Source organism: Branchiostoma floridae, chromosome 17 (genome assembly GCF_000003815.2).
Source record: "Branchiostoma floridae strain S238N-H82 chromosome 17, Bfl_VNyyK, whole genome shotgun sequence".
Lineage (NCBI taxonomy): Eukaryota > Metazoa > Chordata > Leptocardii > Amphioxiformes > Branchiostomatidae > Branchiostoma > Branchiostoma floridae.
In genome coordinates, this window is record NC_049995.1 from 5,577,325 (window position 1) to 5,594,961 (window position 17,637).

At 39.6% G+C, this 17,637-nt stretch overlaps 1 protein-coding gene across 10 annotated transcripts in view; it reads right to left on the minus strand.

Moving 5' to 3' along the window:
• The window catches only part of LOC118404580 (adenylyl cyclase-associated protein 1-like), a 44,190-nt gene extending 30,354 nt beyond the window's left edge, over window positions 1–13,836 (minus strand). For 5 of the 10 annotated variants that reach the window (XM_035803762.1, XM_035803759.1, XM_035803760.1 and 2 more), the window contains exons 1-4: window positions 5,771–5,927; window positions 5,036–5,168; window positions 4,027–4,116; window positions 2,120–2,252 (exon numbers count right to left, since the gene is read on the minus strand). In XM_035803762.1, the coding sequence (XP_035659655.1) occupies window positions 2,120–2,252; window positions 4,027–4,116; window positions 5,036–5,101 (289 nt within the window). In that variant the 5' untranslated portion in view covers window positions 5,102–5,168; window positions 5,771–5,927. Of the gene's footprint in view, window positions 1–2,119; window positions 2,253–4,026; window positions 4,117–5,035; window positions 5,169–5,770; window positions 5,928–13,686 lie in introns of those variants that run through there. The other 5 variants (XM_035803769.1, XM_035803767.1, XM_035803763.1 and 2 more) reach the window with 4 other exon arrangements.
• Between the last annotated feature and the right edge of the window lie 3,801 nt (window positions 13,837–17,637).

Here is a 17,637-nt window from a genome sequence, read left to right on the forward strand (position 1 = left end):
TGAGGGCCATCTTTGCCAAGAATGGGAAGGGAAGTGACTGGGATGAAAGGTTGGGGTTAGGCAACCCGGCAGCTAGTGGGGAAGTTAAAAGTTATTTGAAGGCAGTTACAGCAGAGCAGCTCCGACAGGGCCTGGCGCCACAACAAGCTAAACCGGTTTTTTTGTCAAAGATTATCACTTTGTGTGGTTATATTGTTCGGTCCATCGAGGGCGAAAGATCCCCAGTGAAAAAGTTCATAAGAGCCCGGGATCAGGCAATCTTCAAGACAGTATTTTTCGCGGGGGACAGAGTGGCTGACTTGATGAGATGTAGAACGGAGCAAGTATATAGGTTGTCGTCCGGCGCTCTGTTATTCAATCATGTGTGGGGGGAAACACTGAGGGACGGAAGAGAGAATATTTTCTCCTTAGAGAGGACAGGGGACCCCGACTCATGCCCAGTGGAAGCTGTAAATTTCTATATCAACATGGCGGAGCATTTAGGGATTGCCCTGAAAGGTGGGTTTCTTTTTCGGGCGACTTCCAGAGAGGGTTTGGTATTGGAGGATCACCCTACCACTTCAGCAGTGGATGAGGCCTTTAAAAGGTACATGCAGAAAGCAGGTATATACGAGGGGGAGAGGCTGCATGGGGCTAGGGCTGGTTGCGCCATATCTTTGCACATGGCAGGGGCGACAGACGAACAGATCATGTCCCATGTGGGCTGGTTTACTAAGAGTACCGCCTCGCACTATATGAAGATTGCGAAGGTGTTGAGGCCAGGGGGAGCCACCGCAAAGTTGGCCTCAGAGGAGGTAGCAAAGGCGGTCGAGGACTACTCGACCCGAAACAACCTCTTGGATTTAACCCCGATTTTGTAGTGCAAGGCGGGGGGTTAGTCAAATGGGGCCAGCAATGTCTGTCGTAAGTCGATTGTAGAGTAAAACCGCTCGTTTTGCAAGGCAACTAGGAAAATGCATTGTGTTGCAACTCATAGGTTTTCTTACGTTTTCTTTTGGTATGAATGTAATATTCTACGAAAATGTTTGGGCTCCACCGTTGTTTCGCTAAGGTGTGGTTAACATACATTTGTTGATGAATAGAATGGCAACGCTGTGCAGCCACGTTATGTAAGAAGTGGATTAATAAAGCAAAGTGAACAAGTATTTCATAAGCGTCGTTTTTGGGTGTATATGGGCGAAAGAGATGGAAGGAGAATGACAGGTCATACCGAATGAAGTGATGGAGGAAGGGGATGAGAATGGGTTAGTGAGGGGATGATGAGAGAGGGGTATGGACGTGAAAGTAGGGGAATTAGGTATTTGGGCGGCACCGTATGAGGACAAGAATGGACGGGTAGCGCGACGGAAGCGCTGTCCCCATTACTCATACGGATGATCCAATGTGTGCGCAGTGGGTATAGGTTACTATTCCCATTGCGCACTGATTGGATTAGACTAATGAGTACACCTGTTCATACCATATAAGTACACGAGGGGCGAAGTGCCCACTGCCAGTACAGCGGACTCGTCCGACACTTGCCGGAGGAGCACGACGGAGACTGACGAAGGAGGTTAAGGAAGGAGTGGCGGACAAACAGGGGCATGTTTGGTAAAGCATGAGTTTCTTCCCACCCACCCACCCACAGTCTTTATAGGCTATGAGGACGAATCAGGCTCCGTTGCGCGACTTCGGCGCTGTCCCCATTACTCATACGGATGATCCAATGTGTGCGCAGTGGGTATAGGTTACTATCATGGTTCTAGCCAGCGCCTGTCCTTCCGTCCTTTGACGGAATTTTGCAGCTGGGGACAGATACAAATTTTGCCCATTTTATCATGTGATGGACAAAAATCGTCATAAAGATATCAATTGAACCAAGCTGAGTCTACCAGCAAAATTTGCCCCTCAAAATAAAGGAAATAACATTTCACAGGGTCTATATTTCAACATTTTTCCCGAGGAGCATACTCCTGGCCCCCCTGGGATCATTGCACCTTTGAAAGGCTTTCCATTCAAAATTACGGGGACGGAAAAAAGTTCCAGGCTGGCTAGAACACTCAGGTCCCTATTTGAATCTAAGTGAATCATATGTTGCTAGACAGGAAAGAGAGCAGCTCTGTTTGTGAACTTTACTTACATCCACTGTCCTCCGCTACAGAAACGTCTGCGCTGCCACCGCTGCCGCCACTGCCCGCCACCGCCTCCAGACGGGACGTCACCACCTCTAACCGCTTCACGATACCAGCAAGGTCGGACGACATCGTGTAAAACTGTAGAGAAAAAGAGAAAGACACTGGTTAATAAGTTAGGAAAGCTATGGGACAAGCGATCAGAATGATGCTGTTGTTTAAAATGCTAGAATGAGTAGAAAACAAAGTTTTTACCGCTAAAATTAAATGTCTAAAGCTACAATTTGTTCCCCCCCCAAACTATTAAAATTACCATTTTATACAATATAAAAATTCAATGTTTTATTGAGTTTTAACATTTAATTTATTCGCCGCAGTATCAGAGGACTATAGCTACCCATGTTTGGAATCCCCTTTGGGTTCCAACCAAGCGTGTCAAATTTCAATAGAAATGAAAAATTATCAACTGTATTATGTACATGCATATGAGTCACAGAGTTGCAAGCCAATTTTTATTAATAATTATACAAAAAGAATGCAGACAACAGTTTTGAATATATATCTAGAAAATGTTTGAGACATCCAAATATACTATATTACATGCTCAAGAATCTCATAAAATACCCTCAGACAAATAAAAATGCTGATGTTGTGCTTTCATCCCATGGCCATTGATTCATTTATATTAGTTATCAACTGTCAGATATTGAATAATTGTTATCATTAAGCTTAAGCCAAAAGATAGATAAGTTATATTGTAGATAACTTGAAATATTTTCTAGTTTGAAATACTTATCATTATAAACTACACTGTACGTAACCTTCTGCTCTGTAGCTACATTTATAATGACAATTCTAACAGTAACACTAATACAAGTCCTAAAACACTTGGACAACGCTAAAGGCCTATACGTGAACTTAAACTGAAGAAAAAGTGATAACTTAAAGCGTAGCACATACAAGTTGTTTCATAATCATAATAATCATGTACATTGTATACCGTAACATCATGCCCATACCTAAGCATTTGCAAGTGGCATTTACAATATCAGTGTGATATTATACTGATAATTACACTGATATTATTTGATACAAGTTGTAAAGAGATAGATAGACAAATGCATGTGGATATATTGATATGTTAGAAAGAAAACACTTTTACAGTCAATCGTACAGAGGCAGTTTAAGTGTTGTAGGATTTTAAAACGCTAAAGTGAGTATGATACTCTACCAAACAGATGTCTTGTTGTGAAATAGACCTTTGTTGTGAGTATCGTCCCTTCACAAGTTTTGACATACTGAATCAGGCCCAGGTTCAGGTCCGAACCTGGACCTGAGCCACTGGACCTGAACCGGACCTGGACCTGAATTTTCTGTACCGGTACCCACCCCTAGCGACCACCATGCAGACCCTCTAGTGTACTAATCTCCAAGCAGATCCACGGTGGCATAATATAGTATCAAACCCACTGTAGAATCTGCATTCATTCGGCTTCACAAAAGGCTATTAACATCCAATTGTTGCCTAATCAAACTGTGCTTGCTGTGTAGGTGTTAATTGCCCTCCTTCCTGTTTGGCGCGGATTTCCTACAGGGATGTGCGCGGGTCAATGAAATTATCCAATTAAGATACAAATTGCTCGTAAAATCATTAGCACCTCGGATATTCATGTAGCTGTTAATATAGCACAGGGAGGGGCAGAGACACCTTTATTCAATAGAAATGCTCCTCCCTGTTCGAGTAAAGGCAGATCTCCAGTGCCCATTTGACTCCCTTTGGCCGGCTATACTCCTTGGCCAGCTTTGATACTACATGTGTATAATATATGGCACCGTAGAATCTGCTTGGAGATAATAGTGTACTACAAAAAGCAGGCAGTGCAGACAGAGAAAACTCAAACCCTTAGACACATACTGGTATCTCATTTCTTCTGCGTCCACTCTTAACGCTGTCCGAAAACGTGCGGGGGTCAATGTCGCCTTCCTCCAACATGGCGTCAAAACTCTAACCAATCACATTGCAGGAGGGAAAGATGGCGGAAGAAAAGAAATGAAAATTTATAGGAAGAACAGGATAGCTTTTAGGATGTGCGTATAGAAGCCAGTCAAAATATAGTGCAAGCTATAGCTAAAAAGTATAAGGAAAGTACATGCAGAATAGAAGAAGGAATACTTTTTTAGTCAAAACATTGATCAGTAAGCATACAAATCAAGTGGCAAATTGAATGTACATTATGGCATGAATAATTTAGGAAGAAAAATTAAATTTGTTGTGCAAAGAAAATTACTACTACTTATACTATAGATGCATTCTCTGATCAGAAAGCAAGGCAAAGTAATTTGATGAGTGCTATCATAGATGATTTTCCAAAGCTCCCATATGAACCATTAATGGTTAAGTTGCCAGAGTTTCAGACCAATAAGATGTCAAGAGTTTGACCACTGACCTCGAACAGAAGTTGCCCCTACTAGTACATGTACCTTCTAGGTTTTGCTACTCTCCAAACAGAGGTTCGGCTCTGGCTGTTTTATGACCTTTCTTTCAGTAGTTTTATCAGGCTTTCTATTTTACACTCTTTCTTGATGTCTCACGGCCACAAGACATAGAAAGCAAGATAAAAACGACCAAAAAAAAACACGTCAAAAAACAGTCAGATCCTAACCTCTGCTTGAAGAGTAGGTTTGTAATTCCCATGCTACACACATTCAACACTGTTTACTTCTAGGGATTATAATACACGATCCTCGTTATAACCGGGTGGTACCAAAGGGTTTTACTTTTAAGTTTGAAAGAAGCGTTTGTATGGGAGCCATGGAAAACCAACTAGGATGTCACATAGGCTAAGAGAAAATCTGTATCGTGTATGTGCAAATTTTAAAGAAAAGACTGAAAGTGCAAGGACAGGAAAGAAAAGAGCGAGCACCAGTTCCAACTGCACAGCGACTTTCTCCAACCGCTCCGAGATGCGTAACAACTTTTTGTTCTCCATGGTTACGACCAGCTCTTAACCAATCACAAGCTCGGATTCTTATACACAAAAGGACAGGGAAGAGTCTCTAGGGGAATGATAGATAAGGAGTGAGTGAGTGAAAGAATACAGAGCAAACGATTTTTCAAAGAGATGCTAAAGAAAATAACAAAGTTATAGGAAGGAGGAAAAGGAAAAATTGTCAAAAAACTAGGAACCAAATTAGCATTACTGGAAATATCTTCACAGATGTTACTGACATGCAATAAAAAATCTTCTCAAGTCAAAATAGCATTGACCAAGAAATGGACACACGACTTCCAACTAATCATAGTAAAGCAAAACACAATGATATATAGTGTAAATGTTATGCATATTATTGGCCTCCAGAAAAAAACAAGCTTAGCTACTACATAGGCATGTAATAGAATGCTTACTATTCAAAACTACTTCAAATATTACTTGATACTTAAAAAAACTGTGCTCACGGAGCAATGAAATTCAACACTCTGAAATCACATATAATGTAGTTGTAGAAAGATTTCTAGCATCAAAAGTATCAAATACTAAATAGAACTGTTCATCCAATTTCACTGTCACAATATATAACCCAGTGACACAATTGCATGTGCAGTCAAAATTTCTCCAAAATTACACAGTAATACTACAAGTATAAATGTATCGCCCAACCTGGAAGATTTTCCTCTCAAAACCAGCCTTACAAAATCACGTTTGACAGTTGATACAGGAATAAATCGAGATTTCACAACCACAACCGACAAGTCCACCACAATGGTCCCCTCCAACAAGGCCCTACTGCTAAACATAGAACACAAGAAAACAGCTGGGACTTAAAATAGCCGTCAGCGACAGTTGTGTCATTTGGGCTGGGTCTGTGTGACTGATAGGTCTAATATGTTCTACCGTAGGTGTGGAAAATTTTTGCCATGGATCGGTGACAGTTGATCACGTAAGCACTGCCAAAAGTGACTGTTATGTCTAGTACGTAGATTCTAGTAAGCTTAAGTATGAGGCCATATGGCAAAGCAATATCTTGTTTTCTAACAACATGCAGGCTGTCCATAAAAACAGTGGTGACGGTCTCATTGATGAAACCTAAGTAATGACTAATAAGCTTGGCATGTTTTCTCATATGTTATTGCCAAAGTTTGACTTGTTTATTTATGGAAGGAACCAAGCCTATCACAAATAAAAGAACACTGAAATCTATATCATAACTATAGAAATGAAATTATCATTATTTGCAGTGGTTGACGGCCTTTAAAAAATGGCATAACTGCAATTTTTGTGAGGTAAAAGAGAGGATATGGCATCATCATGTGTGACTGTCCTTTTCCAATTGATGCACCTGTTACCTACTAAGGGGGTGGCGGTAACTTGTATATTACTGTAAGTCCAGTTATTTTGCAGATTTCATATTACAGCTAGAAACAATTCGTAGTATAGTAACAAAATAGAAACGCATATTATTACAGTAACTATCAAAATTTTGCACTTGATAAATTTCTGCTAAATCCGTGACAATAAAACCACCATGAACATTTCAAGACTTACAGTATCATGGTACAGCTGCTTTATGCTAATCACTGATGACAAGGCTTGATATGTTTTATTATATTTCAGCCATACATAGTATGGTGAAATATATTGTATTCGTAATGTTTCTTCTTTCTTTCTTTCTTCTTCTTCTTTCTCCTGTCAAATCTTCAAAGTAATTCATCTCCGCCGTTCCTGGACCGAATGACCTGAAATTTGGCGCAGGGGTAGAATGGGCCAATACCTTGATGTTTTTTCTCAGTTTTTTCATATCTGCCTCTAAAATGATTTTATTGAGATTTTTTGGTCAATTTTAGACCAAAACTGTATATTTTGGCCCCTGTACCCTGGTATTACAACCAAATGAGCTGAAATTTGACAGAGATGTGCCTTGATAATGCCCCCATATAAATTCAATAACACTTTTGGTGTACAGTACAACAAAATGCTTATTTTTGCGATTTTTTGACCAATTTTTGACCAAAAAAGGACACTTTTGGCCCCTGTACCCTGGTATTACGACCAAATGAGCTGAAATTTGACAGAGATGTGCCCTGATAATCCCTTCATATAAATTCAATAACACTTTTGGTGTACAGTGCAACAAAATGCTTATTTTTGCGATTTTTGGCCAATTTTTGACCAAAAAAGGACACTTTTGGCACCTGTACCCTGGTATTACAATTAAATGACCTGAAATTTGGTATAGATAGGCATTAGATACTTGGTAACAAGATTCAAGTAAAATTTTTGACATAAACAACTTTAAAATGATTAATTTTGGAACTTTTCTGAGGGGAAATTTGTTTTCTTTTGGCCTCCTGACGTGACCTTCCGTGACCCCGCACAGAGCCACACCTGTGCGCGTCAGCCGGAGAGTTAATTGAATCAAAGACCTAGCCAATCAGCGAAGAGGAGGCCAAAGGCTAATTAATATTCATAAGCGGGGCCTCATGATCCCGCATATAGCAGTGTTCCCGCCAGGGGGAGCCAAGCCCGCCTAAGGCTCTCGCATTTTAGACTATTCAGAAGGCTTTATATTGTATCAGTTCTTAGGGGCATATCTATGATAATCGCAGCAGTCACTTAACTTCTCTTCAGGAGTTTAGCGTAACACTATTTCAGGTCAAACCGTCAAAGGCAACTAAAAACAAACTTTAACGTTACTGAGTTCAACAGTACTTATAACTTGTTATCCGAAGTTGAAACGCTAGCGATGGTATTTTTGCTGCGCTGTTAGCTCCGTGCGACTGTTGTTGACGGTCTTATAACGGTATATTTTGCACCCCTGTACCCTGGTATGAGTAACATTTGGTATAGATAGGCATAAGATAGTTGGTAAAATGATCCAAGTGAAATTTTTGGCATAAAGTACTGTAAAAGGCTTAATTACAGCACTTTTTTTGGGGGAAATTGGTTTTCTTTCGTTCTCCATGCCATGACCTTTCGGACGTTCACCCCACAGAGCCGACATCTGCACCTGCGTCTAGCCGGCAGGAAGAGTTAATTCAATTAATGGTTCAGCCAATCAGCGAAGAGGAAAGCGAAGGCTAATTAATATTCATAAGCGGGGCCACACAATACGTTAACTTGAAGACTCAGGCCGTACAGACTTCTCGCCAGGATTTTTTCAAAGCGTCGGACAGGGGTCCGGGGGCCGCCGAATGTCCCTGGCGGGGTCCAGGGGCAGGGCCACTGTGGGGGGGACCCAGGTGGGAGAGGCCCCCCCGGAAGCTCTTGCATTTTAGACTATTGAGAAGGCTTCTTTTATCAGTTTTTTTAGGGCCATATCTACGATAATCGTAGCAGTCACTTACTTCTCTTCAGCAGTTTGACTTTAAAATATTTCGGGTCAAAGCTTCAAAGACAACTAAAACCTCATAAACAACAAACTTTACTTAGCTCAACAGTATACAAAAATATTGTACGGGTTGCCATCCTTAGTTGAAGCGCTTATTTATAGCGCTAGTATCTTCGCTGCGCCGTTAGCCGCCGTGCGACTTTTGTTGACGGTCTGATATCCCTACGTCGCCGCCTCGCTGATATTCCCACGGACATGTTTCAAGAAAAATACCCAGCAAAAAATGCTGTTCTGCGTCAAATTCTATTCTATAAAACATGTGGGACTCAGTGTTACAGTCTAAATATTTTGTAGAAGCACCGCTGTAGGAAAGAAGGTCCAAGCAATGTAAAACATCACGTAGCATGAAGTTCGCTGTCAACTGGCACACAGCACATGACTGTTTGAAACTCTAAGTCTAATCAACAGCCGTGTTTGATTGATAGCCGGCGGTCCTTTGATGAAGTCGGCGAAAGGTGCGTTAGTTAGAAAATCTGCGTTTAGTTTTGATACGTAATTATAAGTTAAACAGTAGAGAGAATGATTATTTTCTCATCAATATTTCTCTTCAGAATTACTTGAACTTAATTGTACATCTAAACAATTGGCTTACCTGTGCAATGTTTATATGATTAATGATCAGTGTACTGAAATCATGTGTAACGTATGGCTCCTAGTCAATAGATCAGCATTTTCTCTATAGTGACCACCTGTCTATAGTGGCCACATTTCCTAGTGCTGTTGTTGTTTGACATAAACTTTGAACATTTAAATTGTAAGTAACTTTAAACTGCCAGAGTTTCAGCCCAATAAAACACTCTCAGCGCCAGGGTATGAACAGACTGACCAGACAGACGAAAATAAATCCTCGAACAAGGTTCAATCGTATCTTCCGGGTCTGGCAGGACTGAGTTGTTAAACTAAAATAAGAATAGGCTCGATGGCTGATTGCATACAAAGTAAAACAGTTTAACAGTTTTACAGCTTGAAGAAAACAAACGCTCCTACAGTACCTGCACCTGCTTGATAATTATTAAATCGTATGCCCTACTTGAATAAAAAAAGTTCACTGCAATAATAAATGTACCCACATCACAAGGAGCTTATACTTTTTTAAACTTACACCTAGTTATCGTACTGAAAATTGTTAATGACATCACATGAAGTCATTCAACAATTTTCAGTCATGATGAAAATTTTCTGAATGGAAGGTGTGATTATTGTCATTTTCTGAAAAATAGAAGCAAGCTCTGTTTTTACCTGGAATCAATTCACAATACCAGTCCACTTTGGGGGATAATGTACTGTTAAGAGGATGTTCCATTTTTGCGCAGGGGTGATTTGGAACAGTCCAATGTTGCGTGGAAAGGGGTATGGCTGAAATATGCTGTATTTGCTCTTAAGCAAATGTCGGCCTTTCTAGTTTCTGTGCTTTTTTGTAAGGCCATTGATTATTCCCCCCTCTTAAAACAACAACTTTTGGACCACACTGCAGCTGTGAAGTGAGCAAACACAAAATTAATGCATAAAAATTATGTCTTATATTGCAAAAGAATGCCAAAATCAATTACAAAGTCAAAGAAGATGTGAAAGAACAAAAACTAATGAAGAATTCATTGTTACATGTGTATAACATATTGCGTATTGTGTGTATTTAGACATTTATTCAACCTTCCTGGCCACTACATTTCATAATAAAGGCAACTTTTTATCTGACAAACTATTTTTGAGTCATTGTACAATTTCGCTGTTGTAGACCTTTCAATAAAGTAGGTTGTAAGTATGACAGAACTAATGATAAGGATCTCACCACCTTATAATAAATGACAGTTGAATTGTGTTTGACACAACTATCACTATCGCAAAAATATCTTCGGTGCACAATAATGAATGAAGACCTTTATTGTACATACATACCCACTGGGTTCAGTACAGGTCGCAACAAAAGATACAACAATTATTATATTATTGTGTTGCTTCCCCAACCATGTCCTTACAGACAGAAAAGATATAAGGAAATAACTTCAATTTGCCCAGGTTTTGTCAAGATAAAGTGCTACTACACCAGACAGTAATCAGTAGTGATCTCAGCCTACAGCAAGCAGCCAAGTACTGTCAGCTGGGTATAGCCAACCTCTCAACATTCCCTTATATGGGCATATCCCTCTCCTATTGTAAATATGACTGAAGGTCAGGAGTTCTGAGTTGATCTGTCTATAATTCTGCCATAAGTCTAAATACTACTGCCATAATTCTACTGTAACTCTTCATAGTTATGAAACATTTCAAACATTTTCTTAGCATAATCACAGGTTGATGCAACTATGTATGCAGAAGTGGTGTTTTGAACTACTTTTCGTAATATCTTAATTGGTATGTTTTAAAAGTTTTCACTTTAACAACATGTCATTCTAATAATACTATCATATCATACTATTAGTATTACTAGTTTACAGCACTGGCTTTTTAACAGCAGATAATAATTCTATAAATATTCTATTACTAGACAATAATAAGTACTGTAGTAGTACATGTATTTGTAATGCCACAATGGTACATTGTACTTTTCTGTCTAAAAATAAGATGTGTTTCAATCTTAAAATCTTCAGAGCTCAACATTTATGTAAAGAAGTCATACCCTTGCATGGGGGCCCCAAAGCCCTTTTCCGTAGAGCGTAATCGGCGGTTTTAATTCTACGTACTCCGTAGCGGGACCGTTCGAATTCAACGTAGAGCGTAATCGGTGCATTTTGCGTCGAGCGATATTGGCCCCTTTAATTCAACGTATTACGTAGAAGCTAACCGGATTTTACCGTAAAACGTAATTCATATTAATTTTTCGTCAAGCGTAATCAAAGTTTCATTAAACTTAACTAGTCTACCGGCAAATTTTACCCGCAAAAATGCTGGAAATTGCGTTTCAAAGGGTCCAGATTTCAAAATTTCGTCGGACATTCCTTGCTATGAATCAACACTTCGGCAGTGGACATGGTGAAAATATGTTGCGGGAGCGTCGTCCCCCAACTAGTAGAAATCTTTTTACCGACCTTAGCTGAGTTAACAAGCAAAACTTGCCCCTTAAATGCAGGAAATGGCATTTCAGGGGGTCGAGATTTCAATTTTTCTCCGGGCGCCAGGCGGCCCTTGCCAAGGCTTGCGACGGCTTGGGCCTCCGGCGCTCACGACTCTCCGGCGCTCTTCGCCCTCAAAGACGTTTCTCTGACAGAAATGTCATTACATTGAGCATATGCCTGCCAGCAAAATTTGCCCCTCAAAATGCAGGAAATGGTGTTTCAGAGGGTAAAAATTTCCAAATTTTCCCGTACCTACCTTGCGACAGTTCGACTGTTCGTGCTTTCGGCACTCGAAATCTGAAAATGATGTTTGGGGGCGTTGCCCAGCTTAAAGCTAAAACCATGTGAATTTCTAATTGGATGCTATTTAACTAAGCTTAGTCTGTGAGCAAAATTTGTCCTTCAAAATGCATAAAATGGCGTTTCAGAGGGTCAGGATTTCACAATATTCCCGGGGGAGCATGACCCCGGACGGCCTAGGATTGTCGCGCCTCCGCTTTCGGTGCTACAAGTGCTGAAAATTACGTCACATGAGAAGTTTGCTGTCGCCGCCTTTGGCCAGCAAGACGTCTTTCAAAGTTAAGTTTTAATCTTATTGATGGAATTATCAGTTTTGTTTAGATCTCATCTTCACCTGTTCTGCCGTCGGCGGAGTTCAGCCAAAAGACAATAAAAATTTGCATAATGCATTATGAAATTTCGTAATTTAGCGTAGAGCGTAATAAAGTGTCCATAATTTAGCGTATTACGTAGCCGGCCCTCCCGAATTTAGCGTAGAGCGTTGTCGGTACCCCCCCTTGGGGGCCCTCTTGCATATTCCAAGACAAAGAATGATCTACATTTTTCAAAGACCATGAATGAGTTAAGAACTCTACTAGTAATGATTAACCAAGGACTATAAACCTTGCAGTATTAAATTGTACCATAGATCTTACTAGTAATTAAACTGTAAACATCCATACTAATAGACAGAGAAAACATTGTAAATTCCAAAGTTTCCAAGTTTACAATAGGATTTGCCGTGTGTCTGCCTCAAGAAAATAGAACAAAGGAAATCAGAGAACAAAACTGTGATCAATATAATTTCACATTTCTACCTGATAATATTAAACTAAAAGCCATATAGCACATTAAAGGCAGGGTTGGACAAGTCCACTAGCCCTATTGTCCAGGGCAAGTGAAAATGCTGATCTGGCAAGTGCGTGACCTACGATCGGGTAAGTAAGATTTTTCCTTTGAGTGAGATTTTCATATACTTATCACTTTTTACAGTCATGACATCAAACAATGGTCAACATAGAAAAATAGAAGCAATAATAAGAACTCTATTGCTGCAAGTGAAAATGCATATAAAAGAAGTGACGTTTGAATTTTGGGCAAGTGAAAAGTTCGTTCGGGCAAGTAAAATTTTTAAGTTGCCCAATAGGACAAGTGAACTTAAGAACACCTAGTTAAGACTTCCGGAGACCAGTTGGTTCCAGAGCAAACAGAGACAGATTCCACATTCCTGACTAGTTGTGTCAGTTTACACATACCTCACATCACTTCGCCACTTCCTGTTACATACTTGTACTGCATTTCAATCCTTCCTCAATTCCACAAATTCTAACATACAAATTATGTTCCCCTTTAAATGTCTCACGAGTGTAAAAACATACCCAATATTTCGTAGAAACGTAAAGAATATTTAAGGATCTAGTGTTCTAACATGTAAACCCACGAAACGTAATTATGTCAACCTTAATAATGAAGTCATCGCCCTTAAGACAGGAAGGGGGAGGGGGGCGAACCGCCGATTAACAATTTGACGATTTGAGGAACACTACAAAGTCTTACAAATATTCACTACATCACGAAAAACTGGAATAAAAGCATTTTACACCTTATTCTAAAGTAGCGTGCTGTTTGATTAAGTTTATTCGCAATAAATTCCTTTAAAGATGTGACCAAAGTACACTAAAAACCCCTCCCCCATAATTTCACCATCGTTGAATGAGTCACGTTTTTGTAACACTAAGACAGAAAATGATCTATAAACATAGTCAAATCGTCAGGAATATGTTCTAAGAAATGACTCCAACATTTCCGCAACATAAAACTGTCGAATACAATAAATAAAAGTGAATTTTACTCACATTTTTGGTTCTTTTCTCGGCAATCTTTCACTTCCTGGACGTGAAAGTCACGTGGGTTCCCGGAGAGGCTCATGGGAGATTTACACCGGAGATACTATTTTTTTAGGCCATGTTGATTGGATTATATGGATAACATCCAAACGCGCATCAATTTTTGTCCGTTTGGATTTTTAAAAAATGGTCCGTAATGTAAAACGTACACAGCAGCTGTAAAATGAACAAATATTGGACGTGAATTGAAAAGACTATATCCATGATATCGGAAAATGCAAACTAATGCTCTATAATTTCAAAGTCAATTAATTATAAAGTCAAAGAATATTGAAACTAAGGAGCTTTCACCAATGGTAAAAGCTTGGTGAAACTAAAAGGAAGAAAGTAAAGAATATGACGATATGACATTATTTAGATATCTTTTTAACCTCAGTCCTGGCCACCTAACGTTAGATTTTATAATGACAGAACTTTTTAATGCTAAACTTCTGCACGATCGCATCAGTTTTCGGATTAGATCCATAAACGCATCATGCAATATGGCTTTGATGAAATAGGAAAAAAATTTGTTCTTAGCATCCTTGTTTTTCCAGAAACACTGAAAAAGTTTAACATTACAGTGCATTGACATAATAAATTTTGGTGGGTATGTTTTTTTTTTAAGTCTAAGAAATCAAGATAAAATTTTGATGATGAAGAAACCAAGATGACGTTTCACAGTTTATTTGGTCTTCCACCAAAGTGTTTTCTAAGAAGCGAACGTTGAAATTGGTAACGTTACTAACGGGTTAAAATTAATGAAAATCAAAATCACAAACAAAAAGAAAAAGAAATTGACCATGAAATTTGTTATGTGGTCCGAATCTTTGAACCACCAGTTTTGAACAACGAGAGCTAATTTTACTCTCCAAGCAGAGGTTGAATCGCACAGATATACAGTAGTAGTTGTCGGAAAAAATACACGGGCGCTCTTGTAATTTTGAGTAAGCTAATGTATCCCATATTTGACCATGAAATCTTTGGTCGACCATAAAACGCCGGCCGAATTTGCAGATCGGTCAGAGCTTGCAGAATTTCAACATCGCCCGAGCATCGGCTGTATATTTTTCGTTGAAAATCTGCCCGGCTCGGGCGACGACGGAGGGTTTGTTTTCACCGCTTTTTATTTTTCTGTCAAAGGGACGTTTGTCAGCATGATAACTAGAGAACGCATGGATGGATTGTTTTGATATTTGATATGTGGGTAGGTTTGGACATGACAAAGAAATGGTAGGAATTGCGTTACGGCAGGGCGCTCTAGCGGCGTGTTATGGTACTGTAGCAGAACTTCCAGTTTTGATTTCTTTTTTGTTCGGGACTGGCTTGGGTGATGATTTTTCAGTGGCAGGTAGCTGTGTAAGAGCATAGTTGGGTGTGTAAGTTTGGGCCCCCTAGCGGCTTCCCATGGAGGATGAAAATAATTGTTGTGTTAAGTTTCGATTCGAGCGGTTTGCGCGGGCAAGTAAATGAAATGAAAATACCTGGGCGCCGTACCTCAGTGCGTTACTGACCGGCAAGGCGTTAGGAGTGTACAGTAAACTGCCGGATGACGACGCCAGCGACTACAATAAGGTCAAGGAGGCAGCGCTCAAGCGTTATCAGTTGTCGGAGACCGGATTCCGCTTGAAATTCCGTAATGAAGTCCCGCAAGATGGAGAGAGTCTGCTTTTTGTTTGTTTTTTATTACATTTTTCTCATCCGTTTTGAAATTCAACTTTTTAGAAAAAAGTGCATATATACATTCTCCTGTGTTATTTTAACATACACTATACACACACACACACATACATACTATACAAACACACATACACACACACACACACAAACACACACACACACACACACACACACACACACGCACACACGCACACACACACACACACACACACACACACACACAAACACAGAAACAAAAAGAGCTAGGGGAATTTCCACGGTACAATGAACCTGTAAGTAATGCACATAGTGTCTGTCGTCTCTGTCACGACCAGTGGAAGACTAGCTCTTCGGTGAGCTAAACTGGACCGCTATCACTTTCACTTTTTATTTTAGTTAAGCTTTATCAAATTTAAGGGGCAAGCTGTGTAGGCCTTCAGAAAGGCGTTTGCTATGTATTACGTTTAAGTCAGTATGCTGGCTTTGGCAGGCATACTTTAAGCTAAGCGAAGAGATTGCGATCTACATTAGATTTAAGTGGTCTTGATTTATGTGGAATCGAAATGGTGGACTTCAAATGAATACGGTATACGTAAAAGGTCATGAAAATCTGCAACTAAGTCTGTCCTTGGTGCTGAACATCATCAATACACGATCAACTAAGCCTGTCCTTTGTGCTGAACACCATCAGTACATAAGCAAATAAGCCTGTCCTTGGTGCTGAACACCATCCATATACGAGCAACTACGTCTGTCCTTGGTGCTGAACACCATCCATATACGAGCAACTACGTCTGTCCTTGGTGCTGAACACTATCAATACATGAGCAACTAAGCTTGTCCTTCGTGCTGAACACTATCAATACATGAGCAACTAAGTCTGTCCTTCGTGCTGAACACTATCAATACATGAGCAACTAAGTCTGTCCTTCGTGCTGAACACTATCAATACATGAGCAACAACAGTCTTTGGTGCTGAACACCATCAGTACATGAGCAACTAAGTCTGTCCTTAGTGCTGAACACTATCAAAACATGAACAACTAAGTCTGTCCTTGGTGCTGAACACTATCAAAACATGAACAACTAAGTCTGTCCTTAGTGCTGAACACTATCAAAACATGAACAACTAAGTCTGTCCTTAGTGCTGAACACTATCAAAACATGAACAACTAAGTCTGTCCTTGGTGCTGAACACTATCAAAACATGAACAACGAAATCTATCCGTGGTGCTGAACACCATCAGTACATGAGCAACTAAGTCTGTCCTTGGTGCTGATTACTATCAATACATGAACAATTAAGCCTGTCCTTGGTGCTGAACACCGTCAATACATGAGCAAGTTTGTCTTTGGTGCTTTACTTTAAGAAGTAAATATGAAAAATCATTATGTAATGAATCGTGTAAATACACCCAAGGGAAAGTAAAGAAAATGATATTTGATATCATTATTGTAATAATCGTTGGGTCACAGAGCTAGCCATCTTGGATGTGTATTGTTGAATGTGTATTCGGGAATTCTGGGATAGCACTAGTTCCACCAATGTAAAAAGCCCCAAACTAGACAAATATCGTCTGCACTACTCTCCAAGCAGAGGTTAGGCTCTGGCTGTTTTATTAAACATTTTTTATTCGTTTTTATCGGGCTTTCTATTTTGTATTTTATCTTCCTGGTAGTCTGCTTAGCTTAAATATTCTTTCATATCATATCACATTTACTAAGTTTGGATTTACAGTCATCAACCTCTGATATAACAAACAATCACTATTCATGAAGACATTCTGCTGACGTCAAAGCCTCCCTTCGTTATTTCGTAAACAGAAGATGAAAGCTCCCCAAACATGCCACAGATTTTCTTACCGGCGCAGTAACACCTGGTAATCAGGAGTTAATCCTCACAGCATGAATAGGAAACATCAGCAACGATTTTGTTGTTTCTACGCAAGCTTCATTAGTCTGTAGCTAAGCTGATGATTATTCAACTTTTTTGTCAGCATAGCAACATAAGAGGCGCAGTAACACTTGGTAATGAATAATGAATAGGAAACATCAGCAACGATTTTGTTGTTTCTTCCCAAGAACTATTAGTCTATAGTTAAGCTGATGAATATTCAACTGTTTTCAGCATGGTAAGATGTGAGGCTGTAAAATACTAATAAAGTGTTCAATATAGTGCTTTTATTTGTTCATTAAAATTATTGCAAAACATATGACATTTTTTGTCTCATGAAAGGTTACAATGTTGACATGTTTTCTGTT